General features: G+C 39.0%; 1 protein-coding gene across 7 annotated transcripts in view; it reads right to left on the bottom strand.

Moving 5' to 3' along the window:
- The window catches only part of mast2 (microtubule associated serine/threonine kinase 2), a 266,095-nt gene that overhangs the window by 114,834 nt on the left and 123,475 nt on the right, over positions 1–27,786 (bottom strand). Inside the window, exon 1 of one of the 7 annotated variants that reach the window (XM_078408492.1) lies at positions 7,540–7,679. The exons of the other annotated variants lie outside the window; for them this stretch is intronic. Within the exon in view, the coding sequence (XP_078264618.1) occupies positions 7,540–7,613 (74 nt within the window). The 5' untranslated portion in view covers positions 7,614–7,679. Of the gene's footprint in view, positions 1–7,539; positions 7,680–27,786 lie in introns of those variants that run through there. 7 annotated transcript variants of the gene reach the window in all.

Raw genomic sequence — 27,786 nt, 5'->3', positions numbered from 1 at the left:
CACATTTTTTCCTGTCCCCTCAGACTTAAGGAAGGATATAAAGTGCATCAGCGTCAATCCTTTGCATGATTACTAGTACCCTAAAATAAATATCAAACAAATCAACAGAGACTAAAAGTGAAGTCAATAAGAATCTGTACAGAGTTTGTAGATTCTCCCTGTGACTGCTTGGGTTTTCTCTGGTTTCCTCCCATACACGAAAGACATGCAGGTTTGTAGGTTAATTGGCTTCAGTAACATTATAAAATTGTCCCTAGTGTGTAGGATTGCTTTAGTGTACAGGTGAACGGTGCGCCGAAGGGCCCATTTCCGCACTGTATCTCTGAAGTTCACAGAATCCTTTAAAATACCTGGATAATTAGAAATAGGGATGGTAAAACGGTAGCATTTCCACAGGTGTGTAAGAATCTACTTCTGGTTAATTCTCAGAAAAACCAGAACGGAAACAAAAAAAATAGATCAGATTACATTCCAACAAGATTAAGTATGGATATTGCTTGCAGAAGTGGACTCAAAGCTGGCTATGAAGAATTCCGCAAACAAGTATTTTTGAAGCTTTTATACAAAGGGTTTGAGAGCTTTTCTTAAATTTGTCCTCTGGATTCTAATAACTGTGCAGTAATCAAAAATATTACTGGTTTGTAGTTGATTTCTTTTATCCGAAACTAGCATATACCAGTACTTTTATCACAGATAACAGACATAGAACAGTTCAACACAGGAATAGGCCATGATGCTATAGAACAGTTCAACACAGGAATAGGCCATGATGCTAAGACCAAATCTTATCTGCCTGCACATAATCCACATCCCTGCGTATCCATATACCTATACAAAAGTCCCTTAAATACCACTATTACATCACCCTCAACCACCATCCTCGGCAGTACGTTCCAGGCATTTGTCACCCTCTGGGTAAAAAACGTACCCCGTACATCTTCTCCTATAAGCTTTGCACCTCTCACCTTAAAACTATGCCCTCTGGTATTTGATTTTTCTATCCTGAGGAAAAAAATTCTCATTGTCTCCCCTATTGATGCCTCTCATCGTTTTACATACATCTATCAGGTCTAACCGCTAACTCCAGCATTCGAGAGAAAACAATACAAGCCTGTCTAACCTCTCCCAATGGCGAATGGGAGAATGGGAATACAAACTGTGATGTCTCTCTATAACAGTGTTGGATTTTGATATATCTGTTTGATTTTCAGAGATTATCACTATAAGCTGATGAGATACAGTTTTCTCATTTCAAGATTTTTGACAACTCGGCCTTAGAGACCTTTTAGGTTGATTTATATCAATATGTTGCTATATTAATCTTTGTCAACTGCAGGGGAGGATCAGAAATTAGGTGATATTGAAAGAACATCCAGCTGAAATATTAACTATCTTCCTCTACAGGGATACTGCTTGAATTGCAGAGTATTTCAAAGATTTTTTATTTCAAACAGTATTTCTTCTCTGCCTCAGTTCCTTATTGAACGGAAAAAGCTAAATCTATAGAAATATAATGTAAATCAAAGATGACAATTAGTTTTGTGGATAGACACAAAAAGGTGGAGTAACTCAGCAGGACAGGCAGCATTACGAGAGAAAGAATGGGTAAAGATTCTGCCGTGTGACTTGTATAATAACCACAAAACATTTTATAAGCACCAAATACTTATTTGTAAAATGCAGGTGCCTTTTGGCAAAAATTGTGAAAGATTTAAAGATGGTCCATATACACAATTTACTGCAAAGCAAGCATATAGCGAAAGCAAGCATTTGGAATGACCGACTATGAAGATCTTCAACGCAAGAGGATTTGAGTACACGAGAAAAGACATCTTGTGGCAATTACAGAGCATCCTGATGAGACACCACCTGGTCATCTGGTAGTGTTCAGATCTGACTTCCTACCTAAGGAGGGATCTATAAGTGATAAAGGAATCTGAGCAGAGGATCACCAAATGGGTTCTTTGGATGGTTGTTTGTCGTATGAGGAAAGAGTGAGTAGACAGCACTTATAAACTGTTGAGTTTAGAACAATGAGAGGGGATCTCATGAAAAGTACAACATTCTTACTGGAATTGACTAGACTGATGTAATAATGACATTTCCGCTAGGTGTCTAGAACAGGGAATAAGAAGTCAGCATTTAAGACTAATATAAGAAGAAACATCTTCATCTAGCAAATAGTCATTCTTTAGATCATTTTTATCCAAGAGGCTTGCAGGTTTAATGTTTGAATATATTGAGGACAACGTAGATTTTTTTGATTGAATGATATAGATTTAGTGCCGAAAAGTGGTGATGAGTTGAAAGATCAGATATATTTTATTGAATGGTGGAGCAGACAAGATTGGGTCACGACCTTGTGTTCTTATCTACTCAAATTAAAAGTGTGGATTGACAATTTAAGACTTTGGAAGTCTTGATTCTAAATCAGATTGCATTGGATATAAGCATGAAATGATAAAATAGCCTCATAGTTCTATTCCTTTACATTTTGATGTATTTTTCATGCTCTCCAATTTCTAACTTAATTAAAACTGAGCCCGTGTTTATTCTTTGATAGATAATGGGATTATTTGGAAGCCGTTTGTTCTTTCTTGCAAAACGTTGTCTGCAGTAAGTTTTGTACATTTTCCTTTACAGAATCTGCTTTTCTTTTTTTACAGTGGATGGCAAAGGTCATTGACCCCCTCTTGTCTGCTCCACCATTCTAGCTGCCACATTCTTGCCCATGCATAGATTATCTTTAAATCCCAAATTCATTCTTTCTCATCCAGATCACTGTGTGAATAGTGCTCAACCATAGAACAGTTAGCCAGACATCACCATTGGCCATTTGTCACAATCTCTGAAAAGAAAAATGATCCACTTACTCTTTTCTATCCTTTAACCAATCCTGAACCTATGCCAGTTTATTAGCCCATCTCGAATTCAATTTTGTTAATAATTTCTTGCATTGCATTTTTCAAATGACTCCTGAGAATCCAAATATACCACATTTATTAGTTTCCCCTTGTCTATTCTGCTAGCTAAAACCTCAAAGAGCTCCAATAAATTAGTCAAACATCCTTTAATACATCTATGCTGACTCTGCCCAGTCCTATTATTATTTTCCAGATGCTCTTCCTTAATAGCTTTCTCACATTTTCCCCACTACTGATGTCTGGCAAACTGGTTAGTGTATCCTCTTTCTCTCTTTTCTTAAGTAGTAGGATAACTTGAGTCTTTTTAGAATTTAATAACCAGCATCTCTACAATTAGTTCCATCAAAATCATGGGTGCAGGTCATAGCTCCTATAGATCAATGGCTGTTAGTCCCGTTAATGTTTTTTTTGTGCTAATTTCTTCCTGTTTTATGTCCATTCTGGACATGTTATTCTTCATTATTTCCAGTAGGTTTACTGTGTCTTACTCCATGAAGGCAGATAAAAAATATATTTGCATTTTCACCAATCCTCTGGTTCACTACTCTTTTTGGCAACATTTTTCCTTTGGCAACACTTTTCCTTGGACCTAATCTTTTCTTTAACCTCTCAAAAACCATAACTGGACCACTTTCTCTGAAGGTTTTTATACCTTAAAAATATACATACTTGTTATAAAATTATGTTTTTTTTAATATATTAGCAATTACTTGCTCATTATGAACCCTTTTAGTGTAGTTCCCCAATGAACTGTAGACAACACATCTTTTAATTCACTTGGACAATCTGACATCTCTCTCCTGATCTCTTTGGCTCCATCAAAGGGGACAGACTACCGACTGATGTCTACTACAAGCCCACTGACTCCCACACCTACCTCAACGATACCCTCTCACAAAGATGCTGTCCCTTACTCGCAATCTCTCCCGCATCTGTGCCCAAGATGAGGTTTTCCACTCTTGGATATCTGAAATGTCTTCCTTCTTCAGTGTGGTATCCTTTTGCTGTTGTGAATGGATCCCTCACCGTGTCTCCTCTGTGTCCAATAGCTTTGCTGTCACTCCCCCTTCCCCCCAATTGGAACAAGGACAGTTTTCTTGATTCTCATCTTTTATCCCACCAGCCTCCACAATCAACACATTATTCTCTGACATTCCTACCATCTTCAACACAATCCCACCACCAGTCACATTTTCCTGTCCCCACCCCTTTCCATATTCTGTGGAGACCACTCCTTCCACAACTCCTTGGTTCACTCATCTCTTCCACCCAATCCACCCCCTCCCCAGGGTACTTTCCCCTGCAACCTCAGGAGATAGAACACCTGTCCCCAACACCTTCTCTCGAACTTCCTTACAGTGATGCCAGCAAGCCTTTCCAGGTGAGAAGGTTTGTGTGTTCCTCTTTTCCAAACTCATTTACTGCATCTAATATTCCCGATGTGGCCTCTTTTACATCGGCAAAACCAAGCATAGACGAAGTGAGTATCTTGCTGGACACTTGCACTCTGGAGCTCCCAGTTGTTATTTTAACTCCCCTTTCCATTCCCAAATCAATCTTTCTGTCCTTGGCCTCCTCTTTTGCCAGAGTGAGGCACACACAAAATGGAGTTTCAGCATCTCATATTACACTGGGGGTAGCTCACAAACCAACAGTATGAACATTAAATTTGCCAATTTCATATCATAACCCCCATCCGCCTCCCTTTCTCCTGGCCCTCCCCTATTAGTGTAAACGTATGGTTGTACATTCTGTCTCTTTCTGACAGACTCTGGCTATCATTACCCATTTTGCTACCCTAAACCACCATGCTGTTCCTTTTCTTTAACTTTCGAAATTTCCCAAACCTAGAGCATTGGGTTACAAAACCCAAATTCATCGTGGCATAAAGAAACTTTCATTTCAGTCATTGTGCAATGCTTTGGAACACAATGGTTTTGGAAAATAAATACAATGAGTTCAGATTAGAAGAAGAAAAAGTAGCTGCCAGTGCCAAGTTCCAAACAACAAACTACATAATTTTGGAAATACACCACTACTAACCCTGCTGTTTAATTTTCCATTAACTCCAACAGAGAGACAGTAGATTGTTCAAAATTCAACTTTGACAGCTTTGTCTAACATAAATTTTTCTCACCATCAATGCAGAATTGCCTTTAATCACAAGAAACTCTTGAGACCATCAGTCTATCTTTTTACCAGCCTTGTTTAAAAATCTACACTGGAAATTATTGATACATGCAAGACACAGCGAGGCATGGCAAGGTTCAGGGAACATTTCTAAATTGGAATGAAAGCATATTTCCTTCTTCATTACTCAGTGCTTAAATGCCACAATTTCAATCCTAGTTTAGGATGAAAAATTTCTTTCACTTCTGAATGCCTTATATCATCTTCTTAGGCAGTCTGTCAGAATTATGGATAACCTGCAATTTCCAATAACCTCCAATTCTGTGGGCTCCCAAGGTCACTGATGTAGACCCACAGATTCTTCCACAGATGGACAATTGGCACCTAATGAAATGGGCACTTAATGATATGGGCACATGGGTAGTAATGTGCCATGTTCCTTTTGTTATTGACTCTGGATTTCTGTGCGCTCCTGATGCTCAAACTCTGGTTATTCTCCACTTTGAATTGTCATGGACCAGGGAGGATTCAGTGGGGATGCTGCATTTTACCAAGGAGGCTTTATGAACATGCTTAGATCTTTTCCTCTGTCATGTAACAGATCTCAGAATTGTTTCTGTTTCAGGAGCAGGTGTGAGGCATGCCTGATGGAGCTGGCTGAAAATAATTACGGTCATAATTCTGAAAATGTTGACCTGGAAAGAGAAATTGGCTTTGGTTTGCTTATCCTTCCAGTGGATTCAGCATATCAGCTGCAAACTGTTCAATATGGGGAAGAGCTTGCAACACCCGAGTCCACTGTATTTTGAGAAATGGAATGGTAGTTCTGAACTTGGGCAGAGGTTCGGTAGCTTCCAAACCTGATTTATAGGTTATACAGCTTTAGGGCTGACCATGAGACCAAGTTCAACTCCTGGTGGACGAATAAGTTTTTATTCTACCAGTTTATTCCAGAAATACAATATAGATCATCTTCTTAGGAAAGCCAGAGCAACTGGGGTATACCCTGGATATAAGGAAGAAAATCATTGAGCCTTACAAGACTCTGATGGGATGTATCAGGGTGAATGTGATGACAATGTTTATTTACCCTGTTGACAGAATCTAGAATTTGGGTGCATATTTTCAGTAAAGGACCAAATTTAGAAGGGATCTTTTCTTTGGAATTTTCCCATTAAAAGAACTGTTGATGTGATCCACAATTTAAGGCTAAGATAGATTTTTGTACAGCAGACTTACAGGGAATAGACTGAAAAGTGGAATGACAGCCAGTGATCAGGTCTATCATTGATAATTGGAAAAGTGTCATTTTCCCAGTACCAGCTCCTTGTCAGTCAGAGAGTTGTGAATCTGTGGAATTCTCTGCCTCAGAAGGCAGTGGAGGACAATTCTCTGGATGCTTTCAAGAGAGAGTTAGATAGAGCTCTTAAGGATAGCGGAGTCAGGGGGTATGGGGAGAGGGCAGGAATGGGGTACTGATTGTGGATGATCAGCCATGATCACATTGAATCATGTGATGAATCATGTGAAGCGATGCTGGCTCGAAGGGCTGAATGGCCTACTCCTGCACCTATTGTTTATTGTCTAGTGTCATAGAAAGAAAGAAAATGAATCATTATTTAAAATGAGAACAGGGAAAAATAATTTGATTAGAGCTGTCGTATTTCATCCCTTACATATAACATATAAACAAATATGTTAGATGTTTCTTTACAAAAACAATGTTTGCATTTGGTAAATTACTGACGTCTGAAAACGATTCGGATCAAATTGAGAGTGAAGTGAAAAATCAAGATTTACAAATACAGGATAGGTGTCAATGTATCAAAATAACTGAAGCATTGAAAGTTTTTAGTTACTGTATATTTTCTGTCCAGCAAAGAAATCAGTATTTTTACAGGAAATCAAAGGCAAGATAAAATGGAGAGACAACGCAGTCACTAAAGTGAGGCAAAAGTCTTTTTGTTTTATAAAATGGGATCAGTAGATATTAAATGCGGCATGGGGATATTGACAAGTGGACCACTTCACAATATTTAAATACAAAAATGCTGCACCATGTACCCTTCTGCCTAGTTTTAAAAGGTCAGCCTTTCATTTTCTTTCATAATTCACCAATACTAGCCTGGCATGGTGCCCAGCATTCTCGAAAACACAAGCTACTGAACACTGCATTGCCCTTCGATTGGTATAATAAAGCTTACATATTTCATGCGTGTAATTTCCTTTAACTGAAAATCACTCACTGTAAAAATATCATCAGATGACGTTTGCTTTGTTCACAATGGATTTTCTACAAAACAATACCAGAGCATTATTTAAAAAGAAAGTTCCCTTTATCACATATAGCTCAAATCTTCTCAGTAAGAAGACTTGCACATTTTTTTGGGATGCAGGCACACGACGATCGCAGTTACATTATTTCTGTAACACAGGAATGCAGCTTTGACTGAATTACAGCAGAATTGAGAATAAAAGACAGTACCTTTTAGAACGTCGGAGCATGCTTGTGTCCGGCATAGAGAAATTGGAGAGCAGAGTCCAAAAAGAGTCAGACATGTTCCTTTATACTTGTCATGGCTGCAGAATACGGTACTTACTAACCACTGAGAGCTCAGCTTTTCCCTCTGGACTGCTAGGTTATTCCATTAAGGTTCGTCAGAAAGGCACAGTCTGTGCTGCCTGCTCTGCTTTCTACTGATTATGCCTGGCTTCCTATGCATGTGCAGGTAATGGCAATTCAAGCTGGACTGGCTGCACTTTCATAGGCTTTGTTGTTGCACTGCAACAAAGTCATTTAAGACCATAGGATCAACTGCTGCTACATTAACCATTGAACTTTATTTTTGGTCAAACCTGTTTTTTAAAAATCAGTTGATATTCATATATTCCGTCTGATCTAAGAAACGAATACTATTGTTCCAGAATTTGCAGGAACTAGTGCTAACATAATTAACAACAACATACATCAGCATGGGATGACTATAAAGTAAAATTGCTTCTCATTCGAGGCTCAAGGAGAATGAAAAATGAGTATATAAATTAAACACTTTTTCTTTTATAGAGTAGTGGTGAATGGTTTTGAGGGTTTCTTTTAGTTTATGAAATCTGACTTCAGATCTGTTTAGAAGGAAAGCATCCACAAGATTTAAAGAGATGATTGTAGCCAGTCAAATAAAAATATTGGAAACGGGAAAAAAATCTGTGCTTATGAAGATTGAATAACATCGCAAGGAAACTACTTCCACGGTGTGGAGTTTCCATTGCAGGTTCAAAACTATAAAATGTGTTTATCTACATACTACACAAGAAATTTATTTAACAAATAACGCTGCCTGTCCTAGAGTATACCTGGATAAACATCAAATCATACCCGACAGTTAAGGCAGAAGAGCTCAGAGCATGGATATGCACTCGGGATTGTGATATTATACCTATTACAGAAACATGGTTTAGAGGTGAGCAGGACTGGCAACTCAATGTTCTGAGTGCAGAAGCAACATGCGTGATTCAGATAGACACAGGCGAGGAGGAAGAACGATTAGGGAGAACAATTAGGTGGAATTTTGAGGGGATATTCCTGGGGGAGTGTCCAGTGAGGGTACAAGGGTGAAATTTAGGAGTAAAAAATGGATGACTTTTATGGGATTATACTATAAATCAGTGTGAATTAGAGATGGAAATATGAAATGTCACAGAGAGCTGGAGGAAAAATAGGGTTGTAATAGTAGGTAATTTGAACTTCCCTGATTTTGACTGGGATAGACATAGTGCCAAGGTATTAGATGGGACAGAATGTGTGTCTCGGAAAGATTTCTCAAGCATATATAGGTACCCTAAGAGAGAGCAGCAACACTCAACTTCCTCTTGAGAAGCAAAGTTGGCCAAGTGGCCTAATTGGGGAACACTTGGGTCAATGACTGTAATTCAATCAGTTAACTATAAAAAAGTTTTGGAAAAAGATAGAACTGATCTCTATGTTAATGTCCTAAATTGGGGCAAAGCTCATTTTGATGGCAATAGACATGAACTTGCAATGGTTGATTGGGAGAGGTTGTTAGCTGAAGAGGGACATCGAGGATTATAAAAGTGGGAGAGTTCAGGGTCAACAGATTCTTGTTAGAATAGAGGGCAAGGCTAGCATGAATAGGGAGCCTAGCAGATAAGGATATTGAGGCTCTGGTGCATTAAAAAGGAGGCATATGACAGGGATAGAGGCATCAGGGATCAAACAAATCTCTTGTGGACACTTAAGGGAAAAAATCAGGAAGGCAAAAAAAAGAGAAATTCTATAAATATTAAAAGCAATGGAGTAATAAGAAAGAGAATAGGCTCTTTTAAGATAGTGGTCATCTATGTGCGGAATCGCGGGAGATGGACAAGGTCTTAAATTAATACTTTTCATCTGTATTCACCGTGGAGAGGACAATGAAAGCTAGGAAATTCAGAAAGGTGACCAGTGATGTCCTGAAACATATTGATAGGACAAAAGAGGATATGTTGGTGGTCTTGGTGCGCATAAACGTGGATAGATCCCTAGGACCTAACCAAGTGTATCCTAGGATGGTGTGGGAAGCAAGGGAAGAAATTGTTGGGGATCCTGTCAGAGATTTTTGAATCTTTCTTACCCAGGGGCAAGGTCCTGGAAGATTGGAGGGTGGATAATGTTGCATCTTTATTTAAGAAGATCTGCAAGATCAAGCCAGGAACTACACTCAGGTGAGCCCACCATTGGAGATCAGTACGTTAATAAAGGGGATTCCGAGAGACAGAATCTACCTGCATTTTGAATGGCAAAAATTGGATATTGGACATGGCTTTGGGTGGGAAGTCATGTGTTCTGAATTTACTTGAGTTTTTTTGAAAAGGTGACACAGAATCGGTGAAGGCAGGACAGTAGTTGTCTACATGAACTTTAACAAAGCTTTAGACAAGGTCCCACATGGCAGACTAGAAGGTGAGAACACAATGGATCTCAGGCTGAACTCACCATTAAAATACAAAATTGGCTTGGTGGAAGGAATCAGAGGATTGCACTGGAGAATTATTTTCCCCCCAGATTCGAGGTCTGAGCCCAGGAGTGTGCAACAGGGATCGATGCTGGGTCCCCAATTGTTTGTCATATATGTTAAATTGAATAAGAATGTGGGTGGCATGATTCGCAAGTTTGCTGATAACTCCAAAATTGGTGTTGTGATGGATGGTGAAAACGGTGGTCTAAGGCTACCACTGGATCTAGAAAGTGGTCAAAGGAATGACAAACAGAATTCAACTCAGATCAGTATGTGATGCATTTTGGTAAGTTAAACCTGAGAAGGATATACATATTAAACAACAATATCCTGGGGGATGTTGGTAGAACTGAGACTGAAAGAAATACAAAACAACACAAAGTTCTGGAGTAACTCAGCAGGTCAGGCAACATCTAACATGGACAGGTGACGTTTTGGGTCACGATCCTTCTTCAAACAGTCTGAAGAAGCTCAACTGGAAATGTCACCTATCCATCCTCTGCAGTGATGCTCCCTGACTTGCTGAGTTACTCCAGCACTTTGTGCCCTTTTGTGTGTTAACCAACATCTGCAGTTGCTTGTTCCTACAGACTGAGAGATGCAAGTACATAATTCCCCGAAAATGATAACACAAGTAGACACGGTCATGAAGAAGGCATCTGGTGCACTTGTCTTCTTTGGCAGGAGCCTTGAGTACAAGAATTGGGACATCACGTTACAGCTGTACAAGATGTTGGTGAGATATATCTAGAATACTGAGTACAAGAGAGGATGCAGAAAAGATTTACAATAATGTTGCTGGACTAGAGGGCTTGAGTAAAAAGGAGAGACAGGGTAGGCTGGTACAGTTTTTCCTTGAGCAAAGGAGACCGAAGGGTGAACTTAGAGGCATATGAAATCATGATGAATGGTCAGTCTTTATCCAAGGGTAGAGGAATCTCTAATACTGGAGGGCATAGATTTAAGGTGAGAGGGAAAGATTTAAAGGGAAGAATAAATGGTGGAAGGCATATGTTGTTAGAGGAAGTAGTTGAGGCTGATACAAAAGCAACATTTAAAACAGTTGGACAGGTTCATGCATAGAGAACCTTTAGAGGGATAAGGGCCAAACGCAGGCAAATAGGACTACCTCAAGAAGACAGCCTTGTAAGCATCGGTGAGTTGGCCCAAAGAGCCTGTTTCCATGCTGTTTCACTTTGCAAATAGGTAACAAAATGACAATAATGCCTCATCATTTGTATTTTCAGTGGGGCAAGGGAATCAATTTCAAAGTACAAAAGAAACATATTATAAGCACAATGGTCTGGAAATGCTTGAGTAGGATGGGCAATAACCTTTTGAATCTTCAAATATCAAATGTCTGGAAAGGTCAATAGAATTACATGTTTTACATAACATATTGCACCGTAAACACATAAGCTTTGTGGCTTTATTTTATGCAACTGTTGATACTTCAGGACAGTCAATTTTAGCATGAAAAGGTATATAATATTTTTCTATTCAGCTGCACAAAAGAGAATTAAAACAACAGACTAACAAATCGTTTGTGAAATCAACAAAAAGGTTACACATACAAAGGCACTCAAAAATCATCGCCCCAAAGGATTCCAATGCATAAAACAAAGACTCATGTGTTGAAATCGGCACGAAAATGGTTGATTCTGTTAAAGTTCACCAACTGAGGAAAACAAGTGCTTTGTATCTGCTCAATGTTGGCTGGCAAAATATATACTATTTAAAGCTGTAAGGTTTTATAATTAAATGTTCTCCAAGTACAAACACAAAAACCTTGAGCTAAAGATTATCATTCCAGTATGGAAAAAAAGCCCCACCCTTCAAAGGGGAAAGTGTACAAGATGTACATGTGGCATCTACATCTGAATTTCCAAACATGGAAAATGCAAAAGCAGCAAAAATACAACAAGGAATAAGAAACAGAAAATCATAGCAACAGTAAGCTTGCTTCGAACTTACAAGTCTGGCTGGGGCAGTATTCCAGATAAAATTGAAAGCAAGAGGTTACAGGCTATGCTTAAAGGGACTGCTTGGATTTTTGCTCCATTTCAGTCTAATGCCCCTGATTTCATCTGGAGGGATGAATAAATTAAAAACCTTTTTAATTAGTCTATTTCTCAAATCGGTTTAGAGCTCATTTTGGCTGTTTGCCTTTCTTCTGTGATTTAGTCTATACCCATGTGTCCACTGGAGGTGGTTTCCATCAGCAACGTTGATTCCTTCTCAAACAACTTGGAGCCAAAAAGACGGGTCTTTTGTACACTCCAGAAATTTTAAAGCAATTTATTAGTTTCTTTCGGTCTGTTCAAAGATACGAAAGAACAAATATTATTTTGCTAAGTTTTAAAAGTTAGGCCAGATCATGCCAGTCCAGTCCTCATACCAGAATAACTGAGGTCTGTTCGTGCCTGTATGTATCGGACGGAGATGGGTGTGTGGGGCTTATGTACGGCCCATCCCAGAAGGCAGCATGTGCCCTGCAGTGCTGGAGATTTAAGTGCTGCAATGAACAGCTTCTACCTCTGAAAGGTCCCTGGCAGTTTCTGGCAGTCGACAAAGTTATGGCCAGGGTTTTTAGGCAGTCGTAAAAGTTGTCATCAATTTTAAGAAGCTCCGACAAAGTCATTTATAAAACATTAAAAGTAGCGTATGCGATTAAAAATTATTTCATGCACAAAATAATTTTAAACTGTAAATTAAAATGAAATAATTAAAGCAATAACATATCTTTCTCTTTCCTCAACAATTCCCATTGTAATCTGTGAAACCTGATACAAGGAACCACATCCCCTGCAAAAAGCTGAATACCAGAGCTCCAATGCTGCACTGTCGCAGTGGAGCAATGTGATAGATTTGGATTTCTAAATCAGTCAACATGTCCCTGATTCCTGCATTTCATGGCGTACAGATCTTAATTCAGCCTCAATGATTGAATGATTTGGCGGCACAATGGCGCAGCGATAAAGTTGCTGCCTTACAGCAAGGTTTTAGTAGGTTAGCTCCCTGAGATTAGAGCATTCTTTCTTAGCTACCCAAGTGAAATGAGAGGTTCTGTCCCTCCACTTTGTATTTTTCTCTCCTTGGATATTTATCAGTTCAGGAGTCTGAAAACTGCACACAAATCAGCTGGCTTGACTACGATTTGCATTGAAAAGCATGTGCTGTAGTATCCTTTCTAATACTGGATATAGATGGAAAATCAAGGCAAGGTACTGCAACATCAACAAATTTCAACAGGAAGCCATCTTCTGAGCAGCATGATTGTTCAGCAGGAAAAGCTACCATCTCACAGAACCTGAATTCAGTGCTGATCTCGGATGCTGTGCGCATGGAAATTGTATGTTCTCTGTGATCATGTGGGATTCCCCTCGAGGCTCTCGTTTACTTCCACATCGTTAGAAAGAATGTGCTGGTTGAATAGCTTAATCGACAACAGTATATTATTCCTAGCCAAGGCAGATGGTGGAGAATCAGGAGTACGTCAATGAGCATGTGAAATATAATAGGTTGCAAGGAAATAGATGAGGCAATGAGATTGATGGGATTCCTCTGACAGTCAGCATAGACTTGATGTGTTAAATAGCTGTTGTCTATGTTATATGGAAATACTAAATTTTAATTTAAACATTCAGAGTGTGGCTTCCTACAAAGATCTCACTGACAGTACAGGGAAAAAAAACTGCAGATGCTCGTTAAAATCGAAGGTAGACACAAATTGCTGGAGTAACTCAACGGGTCAGGCAGCATCTCGGGAGAGAAGGAAACGGTGACGTTTCGGGTCGAGACCCTTCTTCAGACTGATGTCAGGAGAGGGGGCAGGACTAAGATAGAATGTAGTCGGAGACAGGAAGACTAGTGGGAGAACTGGGAAGGGGGAGGGGGTAGAGAGGTAAAGCAGGGACTATCTGAAGTTAGAGAAGTCAATGTTCATACCGTTGGGGTACCCACGCAAAATATGAGATGCTGTTCCTCCAATTTGCGCTGGGCCTCACTCTGACAATGGAGGAGGTCCAGGAAAGGTCAGATTGGGAATAGGAGGGGGAGTTGAAGTGCTAAGCCACCGGGAGATCGGGTAGGTTAAGACGGACTGAGCGGAGGTGTTCAGCGACACGATTGCCTCGTCTACACTCAGTCTCGCTAATGTAGAGAAGTTGACACTTGGAGCAGCGGTTGCAGTAGATGAGGTTGGAGAAGGTGCAGGTGAACCTCGGCCTCACCTGGAAAGACTGTTTGGGCCCTTGGATGGAGTCGAGGGGGGAGGTAAAGGGACAGGTGTTGCATCTCCTGCAGTTGCAGGGGAAAGTACCTGGGAAGGGGGTGCTTTGGGTGGGAAGTGACGAGTGGACCAGATTTTGCATCTCCTGCAGTTCTGTGTTTTGAATCCAATTGAAATTTAAATTGATGAATGGCTCAAGAAAAACTATCATGCTATATTAAAAATATTTAAAACACCCCTCTTTACAATACCACCAGAATTGGAATAAAACCTAGACAATTTTCATGTGGTTGTTTCACAAACTGAAATGAGATATTCACAGGGTACCAGTATTTATTAGATCGTCACATTTCCCCAAGAAACATTATCAAACAATCAGTCCAAGGGTGCCGCAACATCAATAGTGATGCTACAATCTTTATGCCATCCTGCTGTTTTGAATTTGTCATTGTATTTATTGTGATATCTATCATTACCATGTACTCTGAGAGCTCCATGCAAACAACTAATTTCATTGCACCCTAGTGTTTATGATAATAAACTAATGTGAATCAGAATCACTGAATGTAAGTTTACTATGTTTGACAACAGTGTAAGGAAGAATGGTGAACTGAACTGAGGGATGATTAGAAAAGTACATTTTAAATGAAAATTATTCCAGATTCTATTGTGTCGCCTTATCTGAAAAACCACTACTAGCTGGAAACTGCATTTTGATAAGGTTGCCATTCTGATCAGTTCTTGAGGGTGGGAAGTTAACAGATAATAGTCAACTTGTTTTATTTAGACTTTTCAGTGTCCATGAAGGTCATCAGGTCACATAAATCTTGTTCACCATTAGGTCACACTAAAGTTGTCAGCATGTCAGTGTTAATTTATTAATGCTGTTTGTCGGGTCAGCAAGGTTAGCTCCGGGGTTCTACTATGAATCAGGCAATAGGATACTTTACATCCACTGGAAAGTGCAGAGGAGACAGAGATTATAAAATCTCACATGAATATTAGTACCTCTTGTCCTACAAGCATCCTTTTTTTATTTTATTTATTTATTTATTTTTATTTTTACAGAACTTTTTAGAAAACAAGCCCTCCCACCCTTCCCCCCACCCCCCCTTATACTAACCCCAAATAAGAAAAAAGAAGAAAAGAAAGAAAGATTAAAGATTGCCTGGGTGTTGGGGGTCTTGCACACGCCCCATGGAATTCCAAACAGAATAAACTGTATATATATATGTACATCTCTCCCAAAAGGACCATTGAGAATATGAACAATTCATCTATATATATATATAGGCCCATCTTTTGTAAATAAGGACGCCAGATATTTTAAAAAGTATCATATTTGTTCCTTAAATTATAAGTATTTTTTTCAAGTGGGATACAGTTAGAAATTTCATTATTCCAAAGGTCCATACTTAAATAGGAATCTGATTTCCAAGTAACTGCGATAGTTTTTTTGGCTACTGCTAATGCAATTTTTATAAATTCTTTCTGATATTTATTCATTTTAAGTTGTGGTCTTATTCTTTCAACATCACCCAATAACAAAAATCTTGGGTTGTATGGAAGTTGTATTCCGATAATTTGTTCTAGAAAACTTCTTAAGTTTGTCCAAAAAGGTTGTATTTTTGAACAGGACCAAGTAGAATGAAAAAAAGTACCAATTTCTTGATTGCACCGAAAACATTGGTCAGATAAACTTGAATTTATTCTCTTTAATTTTTGTGGTGTGATATATAATTGATGCAGAAAGTTATATTGTACTAGTCTAAACCGAACATTTATTGTATTTTTCATACTGTCAAGGCATAGTTTTGACCAATTTGTTCCATCATTTTCGCCTTGATATATGAATTTCTTGTTTAGGGGCCTTTTTTTGAATTAGATTATATATAATAGAAGTAAATTTTTTAATTTGTCCTTTTTGAATTAGGTTTTCAATTTCCTTCAATATTCTTCAGTAATGCTTATGACTGTCAGCTGGGATTAGCCATGAACTCAGCCTTCACTTCTGATGGGGGGTTTTTTAAGCCACATCCTAAATTTCTTTCACCAAGGCATCCACAATGAGGCAATATCCTCCTTCGGAATCTTGGTCTGAATACAATAATACCCTTTAATTCCTACTAATATCGATTCATTTTACTGCTCTATGTCATACTTCAATTCCCATTGTTTAAGAACCACAGTGCCATAGTTTTCCTTCTGGATGCCATGCCTTCAATTGATGTCATTATCAACACATCATTGGGACAGGATCCTTTTACTGTTAACACTCTGGTCTCTGGTGGATAGTTAACAATTCCCATACCTATTGGATACATATATAATCTGGGTAGATGCAAGTTATATTACTTGTAAGATGGTGAATTTTTAGGCATTATAGTAATGCATGTAAGGAAAATATGCTGAAATGGCATGCAGGAGGATGAGGGGTGATCTTATAGAGATGAAAAAGATCATGAGAGGAATAGATTGGGTAAATCCACAAGAATCTTTTGCCCACAGTAGGGGAATCAAGAACCAAAGGCCATAGGTTAAAGGTGAGGGGCAATTTTTTTTTACAGGGATGGTAGGTATTTGGAATGAGCTGCTGGAAGAGGTAATTGAGGCAGGTACTATCACAACATTAAAGAAACATTTAGACAGGTGCATGGATAGGATAGGTTTAATGGGATAAGGGCCAAACACATGCAGATGGGACTAGTGTAGATGAGGCTTGTTGCTCAGCATGGGAAAGTTGGGCCGAAGGGCCTGTTTCCGCGCTGCATGATCCTATGATCCCAAATCTCCTCAGCCTTGATTGTTTATCCATCAAACTTTGTCAAAATCCGCATTCACCACAAAACCAGCCGTACTGCTATTTCGCAAAGCTTACCCAAAGACATCTATCCTATGGGAGGTAGAGTAGTAAACAGTCTTTTTTGTCTTTCAGCTGCAATTTTCTGTGTTTCTGAATGATTTATGATACCTGCTCTTGTTCACCTTTCAGTTTTAATGTACAGTATTCTTAAGGAAAAATATGTCACATTAAAAATTGAAAAGGTTCGACTACTGGTTCTTAATATACTATGTTGGATGTGCATAAATGAAGGCTAAGTCACGAGAAATTTTCAAGGACAAACCTGAAAGCAAATCACGTGCCTGTGGTCCGATTTAAATTCCCATCCCCAGTTGCTCTTGTGTTGGTGAGCTGTCTTCTTTAACCGCTGCAGTCCTTGAGGTGTAGATACACCCACAATGTTGCTAGGGTGTTCCAGCATTGTAATCCAGCGCAATATATTGCAAAGGGACGGCTAAATATTTCCAAGTCAGGATAATGTGCGAGTTAGAGGGCAACCTCCAAGTGTGCTTTTCCAATGCTTTTGCTGCTCCAGTCTCAGCTCGTCAAGGTACTGAGTTTGGTAGATGCCGTGTAAAGATTCTTCATGAATTTCTACAGTGCATTCAGTAGATAGTACAAACTGCTGCTACAGTACATCAGTGGTGGAGTGAGTGAATGGATGTGGATGGCATGCATATCAAGCAGGCTACTATGTCCCATATGGTGTTGACTTTCTTGCGTGTTGTTGAAACTGCAATTATCCATGCAAATTGAGAATATTCCATCATGCTCTTGTGTTGAGCTTTGTAGATGGTGAGCAGGCTTTGAAGAGTTAGGAGACAAGTTGCTCACCACCAGATTCCTAGCCTCTGCTCTGAACAGCAGAGCTGACACTTGTCTTTCACAAATGTTACTTGTCACTGATCCACACAGGCCTGGATGATGTCCAGGTCTTGCCGCCTTTGGTTGTGGATAATTCATTGTCATTGGAGTCATGAATGGTGTTGAACACTGTACAATCTTCAGCGAATATCCTGACTTATGGTTTTATAACTAAAGAAAATAAAGCAGCAGAAGATGGTTGGGCCGAGGGCACTGTCATAATGTCCAGGGGCTGAGATGACTGACCTCCAGCCACTACAACCTTCTGAATGTCCAGCTTCATTTTCTAAAACTATAGCTTTTAGACACTGTTATATTGTTACACCACAGGGGTTTGGATAAGAATAAGTTTGCTTTGATAATTGCTTGTGTATATATTATTTTTAATTGAATTGTCGTTTCCTTAGAATAATGTACAAGTTGTCCTTTGACCTGGACATAAACGTAATTTTTATATAGAACAGTGCGGCCTCAACACCTTGTACAATTATAATACAACGACTTAACTTCTATACTCAAATCCCTGACTGATTTATCTAAATTAATTAACATTTAGCCATTACACAGCCCACGAGTCCAGCTGATCAAAATCCCACTGTAATTCTTGATAACCATCTTTGCTCTCGACAATACCTCCTCTTTTCATGTCATTTGCAAACTTTCTAATCATGCCGTGTACATTTTTATCAAAATCATAGATACAACTGGCAAACACTGATCCCTGAGGCCCACCACTAGTCACATACATCCAGTCCAAAAAACAAGCTTCCATCACCACCATCTTCTGCTTCCTACCAGGAAGTCAATCCAGTATCCAGTTAGCTAGTTCTTCCCGAATCCCATGCAATCTAACCTTCCAGCACAATCCACTGTACGGTAACTTATCAGAGGCCTTGCTGAAGTCCACCTACGGCCTTGCCCACATCAATCTCCTTACTTCTTCAAAGAAACTCAATCAAATTCATGAGACACAATCTCCCCAGTACAATACATGCTGACTATCCTTAATCAACACCTGTCTTTCCAAATGCTTGTACATCTTATCCCTCAGAATACTCTCCAGTAATTTTCCCACCACAGTATAAGCCATACTGGTCTAGAGTTCTCAAGTTTTACTAGCAATTTGATTGAGGTTTTTTTTAAAAAGATGCCGCAAAGAGGATTGATGAGGGCAGGGCAGTGGACATTGTCCACATGGAGTTTAGGCAAGGCCTTTGACAAGATCTCACATAGTAAACTAGTCTGGAAGGTTTGTTCCAAGGTAAACTAGCCAACTGGATTCAAAATTGTCTTGGGTAGTTGTGGATAGTTGTTTTTTTCCTGATTGGAGGCATGTGACCATGGAGTGGCTAAAGCGTGGGTGCTAGGTCTACAGTTGTCTGTTATTTACATTAACAATTTGTTTGACAACATACTTAACATTGTTAGTAAATTTGCAGATTACACTAAAATTGGTGAGAAAATGAACAGTGAAGAAGTATATCTAAGTTTACAACAGGATCTTGATCAGTTGGAATGGCAACTAGAATTTAACTCTGACAAGTATGAGGTGTTGAACTTTGGGATGAGAAACCAGGGCAATTCTTGCAGAATAATTGGTAGTGCTCTGAAAAGTGTTGTAGAACAGACAGATCTGGGATTATAAGTGGAAGATAGACACAAAAAGCTGGAATAACTTAGCGGGACAAGCAGCATCTCTGGAGAGAAGGAATGGGTGATGTTTTGGGTCGAGACCCTTCTTCAGACTGGTTAGGGATAAGGGTAATGAGAGATATCGATGGTGATGTGGACAGTTAAAGAACAATGAATGAAAAATATGCAAAAAAGTAATGATGATAAAGGAAACAGGCCAATGATAGCTGTTTGTAGGGAGAAAGTGAGAAGCTAGTGCGACTTGGGTGCCATAGAGAGAGGGGGAATGCCAGGGCACCCCGAAGTGAGAGAAATCAATATTCATACCACAGGGCTGCAAGCTGCCCAAGCAAAATATGAGAAGCTGTTCTTCCAATTTGCATTTAGTCTCACTCTGACAATGGAGGAGACCGAGAACAGAAAGGTCTGTGTAGGAATGGGAAAGAGAATTAAAGTGTCCAGCAACCGGGAGATCAGGTTGGTTCAGGCAGGCTGAGAGAAGGTGTTCCGCGAAACGATCGCCCAGTCTGCGTTTGATCTCAAGAGTCCACATCTTGAACAACGGATACAGTAGATGAGGTTGAAGGAGGTGCAATAAGTGCATGGTTTCCTGAAAGTGGCAAGTCAAGTGACCAGGGTGGTGAAGAAGGCCTTTGGGATGATTGCCTGCATTCGGAAGGTCATTGAGTACAAAGTTGGGACATCATGATGCATCTATACAGGTCATTGAAGTCGCACTTGGGGCACTGTGTACAGTTTAGACGTTAGACATACAGCCCGGAAACAGGCTCTTCGGCCCACCGAGGCCTCGCCAACCAGCGATCACCCTGTACACTAGCACTATCCGACACACTAGGGACAATTTACTTTTGGAGCTTTTTTTAAACCAAAGCCAATTATCCTACAAACCTGTAGGTCTTTGAAGTGTGGGAGAAAACCGGAGCAACCGGAGAAAATCTACGCGGTCACAGGGAGAATGTCCAAACTCCACATAGACAGTACCCGTAGTCAAGATTGAACTCGGGTCTCTGGAGCTGTAAGACAGCAACCATACCACTGCGCCACTACTCTGGTCACCCAGTAATAGAAAGAATGACACTATATTGGAACTTATGTAGAAAAGACTCACTCTCCATGGTTTTCCATATTCTGTTGTTTTTGTGAGTTCGATCACGCTACCCGGCCAAATGAGAAGACCTTCGTGAGGTTGGACATTCCATGAATGATGACTGGACTTCAAGTTTACAGCTCATCAATTTAAAATAATTGGAGCACTACTGATAAAACTATAGCTTCGTAATGACAAGTTCATATGAGAATTTATATTGTTTATATGCACTAAACTCAGCTTAATTTCGAGTCTTAACTTGATCAGTCATCATGATAAACTCCCAAATCAGTTTGTGTATCAGTACTTGTTTGGTGGTTTTAAGTAGGAACTCACTGCCACAGTTCCCCAAGCCCAGCCATGCTAAAAGTAATGGAATTGGCAGAACAGCAAGAATCATACTTGGCATTTTCCTCCATTTAAATCAAGTAGGTAGGCATCTTTAAAAATACACACAGATTTTAATGTGTCAGGTGATTTTTGGCAAAACTGCAATATTATCTATTCTACTGCCAAATTCTTACATCGCATCCTGCTGCAGGGACATTTAAATATATCTTCTAAGATAGTAAAAATCAAATTTCTGCACCAGTGAAAAAATCTTCAAAATTATCAAATAAAAATTACTGTAATGAAACAGTAACTATTATTTCCCTCTTCACAAAAGCTGCCTGACCTGTGGAGTATTTCCACAATTTGCCATTATTAAAATCAGCGAAACGATCTCATTTACATTGGGTAATCTCTAGCAGTTAATTATAGTGTGGTGAAGGACAGCTACCAGCTGGGTCTCATCAATTACAGCTTGTGCAGTGCTTGCGTTGCTAAGCAGTAGAATACTTTTCAGATAGAAATTCTGCATTAAGATCTAATACCATAATTCAACTGTACTCTTGGAGTCATACGTCAGTTCCGATTCATGAAAGGTGTTTTACTTAACCAATAATTTAATAATTCACACTACAACAGTGATTAACAGTGAAGTCTGAATGTTTCTTTACTTGTTTACTTCCAACTAATTTATGCCAACAGTTGATACAGCTTTAACTCTCCATCAGTTGTTCATGTAATTAAACAACAAATGGATGCAACTTTGATCAGTTTATATCTTTAACACGAGATCAGGCCTAACTCTCTTACAATATTTTGATTCTATTTATGTTATGGAACCTTTAAAAGGGATACCGTGTCACCCAAAAATAATTAAACAAAACAAGAAACAAACGTGGCCACCTCACCCACACACTGCAATCCTACCTACTGGATATGGAAACCCACAACTGCACAGATGCCATCGTAATGGACAATAGACAATAGGTGCAGGAGGAGCCCATTCGGCCCTTCGAGCCAGCACGGCCATTCAATGTGATCATGGCTGATCATTCTCAATCAGTACCCCGTTCCTGCCTTCTCCCCATACCCCCTGACTCCTCTATCCTTAAGAGCTCTATCCAGCTCTCTCTTGAATGCATTCAGAGAATTGGCCTCCACTGCCTTCTGAGGCAGAGAATTCCACAGATTCACAACTCTCTGACTGAAAAAGTTTTTCCTCATTTCAGTTCTAAATGGCCTACCCCTTATTCTTAAACTGTGGCCCCTTGTTCTGGACTCCCCCAACATTGGGAACATGTTTCCTGCCTCTAACGTGTCCAACCCCTTAATAATCTTATACGTTTCGATAAGATCTCCTCTCATCCTTCTAAATTCCAGTGTATACAAGCCAAGTCGCTCCAGTCTTTCAACATATGATAGTCCCGCCATTCTGGGAATTAACCTAGTAAACCTACGCTGCACACGTATTTGCCTGCCATATCCATGCCTGGGCAAGAGCCAAGGAATAGAAAAAGACAGCCTAAATGAACACCTTGAGGGTCCACGTCCAAAGTGGGCTTGTGGATGGAGTGTTCAATTTGAGGCCGAGATTCTACCAAATATTAGCGTTGCCAAGTGCACAATGATTGAATGCACAATGATTAAATGAAAATGAGCAGCATTTAATAGGTCATTTAAGTATCAACCTGCACAGAATGGTTGGTTTTATTACATTTTAAGTGGTGCCTTTGACTCGTTGCCGAGTGCAAAGGCAACATTTTTTTCCATTCCAGATAGCTGTCAATGGTATGCGAGTACAGTGTAAATGGTGAGGACAGTAAGTGAACCTGACATCCATGATACTTTTTAACATAGTGTGCACTGTCAGAAAAACAAATTACATCACTAGCTGGAGATGTTATTATAATTACTGCGTTTAACATCAACAGCAAAACAGTAAGAACAGCTCATAATTCACATGGGGGAAAAAAATTAAGGAAGATGTTAAAGAAAAACAGAAAATAAATTGGAAACACTCTGCAGGTCAGGCAGAGTCTGTGGAAAGAGAAGCAGATCTTTCAAAGTGAAGACAATTCATCAGAGCATTAATCAATATAACAGTGTTCCAGCATCTCCCCTCAGTTTCGATGGACACGGCAAAAGTTTAATTCAAGCATTCAGGATTCTGCCTTAAATATGATAAAATTATGTTAATTTTTAATAAGTTAATTTATTCCAGTCAAAGTAAATCCTTTACACTCAAACGCACCCAGAAAATGTACTTTAATTTTTGTAAATTAATATTGGGTTCCCAAATAAACACAAAGCCGGTTCCAGAAGAAATGAGAAAAACTCAAAAGATCATGACAACATTTTGAGTGAGGCAAATCATTTTATATCGGGTTTCAAAAGGTTTATCAAGACCACTATAACAGATTTCTACCATAACTGCAGACATACAGTTAAGATCTATTTACAAGGTGCGACTGAGGATTTAAAATCTGCTAATACAGTGGGGAAGAATCAGTTACTTTTGAAGTGGGGAAAAAATGAAGATATTAAGAAGAGTAGCAAAGAAGGTAAATCTTTGCACGAGTAAAGACAATGAGGCACTGGTTGGTGTAATTAGCAGTTAGGCTTTGAGGGTCTGCAGGAAAACAACCTGGATAAACAAGCACGAAGATAGATCTGACAATGAGTGATCAGAGAAATTGTGCAGGAATGCCACACTGTCTCGTAGCCTTCCCTACTCTGAGGAAAGCGGTCCTAGCTTCTTTAGCCTATCATCCCAGAAATCATTCTAATAAATCTTTCCTACATTCTCTTTAAGTTCCTCACATCCTTTCAAAAGTATGAGAACCAGCTTGTAGATAATACTTTGATCATAACTGCACCAACGTATTTGCAACATTGATTCTCTTCTTCTTGACCAGATCACAGACATTACCCTCAATTTTGCCTATCCTTCACATTTGTTTTGAAACTTAAAACATGCTTGTTTTCAAACTTTACCTAACTTTGATGAAAAGGCATTTACCCGAAACACTAATTGTGCAACACCATCAATTACTAGTTATATTTTAGTAACATACTATTTATCTTTTACAAATCTGTGCCAGCATCCAATTACACAATAAGCTGCTAAGTTTGTTCCATTTATTGCTTTTAACCTGTGTCCAACCACTGATGTTAAACTGATTGACTTGTAACTGTTGGCTTTCTCTCTCTTCTAAGTATAGCTGTAACGTTCACAATTTCCCCAACATTAACCCCATCTGTAAGAATAACTGGATTATTATACCCAGTACCTCCATAATTTTTCTCTATTTTCCCTCTCCAATGCTACATGTGTGTCACCTGAATGCTGATGACTTCAATTTTGAGCATGGCCAGTCATTTTAACACTTCCTCCATAAAATCCTTAGCCCACCTCATACTCAATTACAACTTCTCCCCTACAGTGATCTTGGCAGCAATTTTCTAGGTAAAAATAGGTGCAAAACATTTTCAGTATGTCTGAAATGCCCACTGCCACCATTAGTTAGTCCCATTCTGGCCCACAATGCCTCTCTTAGTACCTTTTTACCATTTAAAATGATTTGCTTCTGATTTTATTTTAGCTGTCAGTATATTCTCACGTTCGCTCTTCACCCCTCTTATTTACACCTCAAAGCTTCTCCATGGTTAGGTGCCATTTTAATTGCATTATAACTTTAAATCCCTATTTTTCCACTATACTTTAATAGTTCTTTCATCAACCTGGGAGCTCAGTCTGCAATTGGCCAATGCTGTGCATCCCCAGTCCAAATATAGATAGATTATACCCAGATCATTACCATTTTAAAGGCTGACTTTGTTCTGTTGGTAGGTCAAACAGAACAATTCCATTGGACATGTCTGAAAATCCCCAAGGGTCATGGCTACAAGGTTCGCCACTCGCTGTCCAACAATGTGTCTGCTGAACTCCTGATTCATTGTGGCAGGTTAACCCAGTGGAACATTCCATGCCACTGAAAGTTCATCAACACACAGGATGAAGAAGCGGCCATTTTTACAGGAGCTGATCGATCAATTCCTTTTGTAAACAATTTATAAGGAAATACTTTTCAGTTGAGAGGTGAGGGACCTCATATCTGCCCGCACACTATATAAGATAGTAATTCGAATTGAAACTTAGAAAATTCTAAAATGATTGGACAGACTAGATGCCAGCAGTATAATTTGCCTGGATACACCACAAGCGGCTCACAATTCTGTGTGAGAAGAAATACAGGACTGATATGAAAAGGAATTTCTTCACTTAGAGGATAACAATCCTATAGAATTGCCACCACCAGAAGCCAAGGCATTGAATACTTGAAAAGGAAATAGTTAAATTTCTAAGTACAAAAGATATTGCGGAGTATAAGAGAGCAAGAATATAGTTTTGGGACAGATTAGCCATGATCATATTACACAATGAAACACACTCAAAAGTCCAAATGGCCCACTTCTGCTCTATATTTATCTTGTTTTGGCAAATAAATGGTTTACCATTGCAATCTTAAGTTTTAAAATACCACAAGAAAACAGATCTACAATGCTGTATTTTCATTCATTTTGATGTTCAATCCATTTACCCGAGTTCTAGTCTTCATTCCTGCAGTGCAGGAGGCAGAAGACTGAAAGCTCAAGATGGGGATGACAATTAAAATGGCTTCCAACCAGGAATTGGAGCAGAACTTGACAGAGCACATGTTTGGCAAAATAATCAGCAAGCCTATGCTTGGTCTTGCCGATGCAGACACCACATTAAGAGCACGACGTAGAGAAATAAATGTTATACTTTGGTGCACAGCACAAAATGCAATTAGATGGCCAGCCTGGTTAAAGCCTATGCATTACATTTAAATTATTTGTCCCATGCAGGACTTTGAGATAAATAAAAAGTAATGAGCTAGTAAGCAATTGGTATCATAAAATTGCAAAGATAGTACAAGATCACATTTAATCATAGGCACTGTACAACTGCTCAACACTGTCCAAAGACAACATTTGAAAGATTGCCAGAAAATATTCATCCAGATCCACAAATCACTTTTTCCACATCAAATGCAGAAACAACAAAAACAACATTAGTAATTTACTAATCTTTCAAGTTATGCCTGATTCAAAGGAAAAGCCAAGCAGTATTAAATAGGGGTTAATAGTTATAGGTTGTAAAAAAATTGTCTTCACTGCACCAGCCACAAACCACACCGAGGTTTTAATGCTATTCATGCTATCTCCTTACCTCCAGTGGAAAGGATTACAATGGGCTTGACAGCTGGAGCTGGTGAACTTATAGAGATTTGAAAAGATGCCCAATGCAGCACAATGCTGAGAAAGTGGAGCACCAGTATTGCTGGGGACAGTGAGGTAGTGCATTTTGCTTGTTGAGGGTGAAGAGATGCGATCAATGACATCATTTTCTTCAAAAAGGCAGTTTTCAGAGGGCCAGATTCTAACAAAGCATAGTAGTACAACAGAGAATCAATAACTCCGAGAATTTAATCTGCTCTTTTTTAAAATCCTCTACGATATTTACTCTAAGCTATTCAGCAATTTAATCTGGCATTATTAACAGAAAAGCGAAAACTCAGCTAAAAATCATATTACAAATCCAAGATCAGTGTTAATTTGGGCACTTCGATGTTGAAAAGAAACTTAGAATTCTTAGGAGAGGATCACCTGTAACCTTTAGGTTTTAAAAATTCCAGATGCTTTGTGCTACAACTTACATCTATTCTGTCCAACTAGATTTTAACAGAATAGGGAGAAGAAAAAAAATTTGCAAGGTGGATAATTTCATTAAAAACAGTCTAATGCAATGGAAATACAAGAGACTGCAACTGCTGGAATCGAGCAAAACACAAACCGCTGGAGGATCTCAGCTGGTTAGGCAGCGTCTGCGGAGGGAAGACAGGTGATATTTCAGATCAGGACCTTTCTTCTGATGAGTCTTGTTTTAAACACATGTATGTTGTACTTATTTTCCCCCTCTTCAATTTTTAGTGATTGTGAATGTTTTGATGAAGAAGATGATTGTGCAAAAACGTACATCCATTTTAAACAGGACATTTAACTGTCAGATAAAAGCCTTTAATTACTTCTTCCAACTGTTCCCTCTCATTAACATAGTGTGTCTGTTTTAATGCTTCAGAAAATGTTTGATTACAAGAGAGCAAAACTTTGAAATGTATTATTAGATGAAGCTGCTGCTCCAATGAGCCTTGATCAAATCTACAACTTCCTGATCTGAGCAAAAAAAGCTGCGATGACCTGAGATGTTTACACCAGTTCCACTGAATCAGAGAATGGCAGGAGAAAAATTTGTTAAAACCAAAAAGACCTGATAAAATACAATTTTCCAGGTTGAGAATCAATAATAAGAGATTAATTTAAAAATAATCTTCAAGAGATTTTTGAGGGTGAAATTTCTTAGCACAGACCTATTAAACCTATGGAATTTGGCCATGGATTATTGCACCTTTTCAGAGGAAAAAGAAAAAGAATGTGAAATACCTTTTTTCCCCACTTAAAAAACCCGCTGTCAAATAACATTCATATTACATTTTACCTCAATTTGCAAAGCTTGGAATATGTCAGAGAATTGAGCATTCAAAAGGGAATAATCAGCAAAATAAGACTTCCTGTAGTCTTATGCAAAACAACTATTTGAGGTTCCAGCTTTGTCCAGACAGGAGATGAAT

This window comes from Rhinoraja longicauda, chromosome 11 (assembly GCF_053455715.1).
Source record: "Rhinoraja longicauda isolate Sanriku21f chromosome 11, sRhiLon1.1, whole genome shotgun sequence".
Taxonomy (NCBI): domain Eukaryota; kingdom Metazoa; phylum Chordata; class Chondrichthyes; order Rajiformes; family Arhynchobatidae; genus Rhinoraja; species Rhinoraja longicauda.
This window is presented reverse-complemented; position numbering and strand designations above follow the sequence as displayed.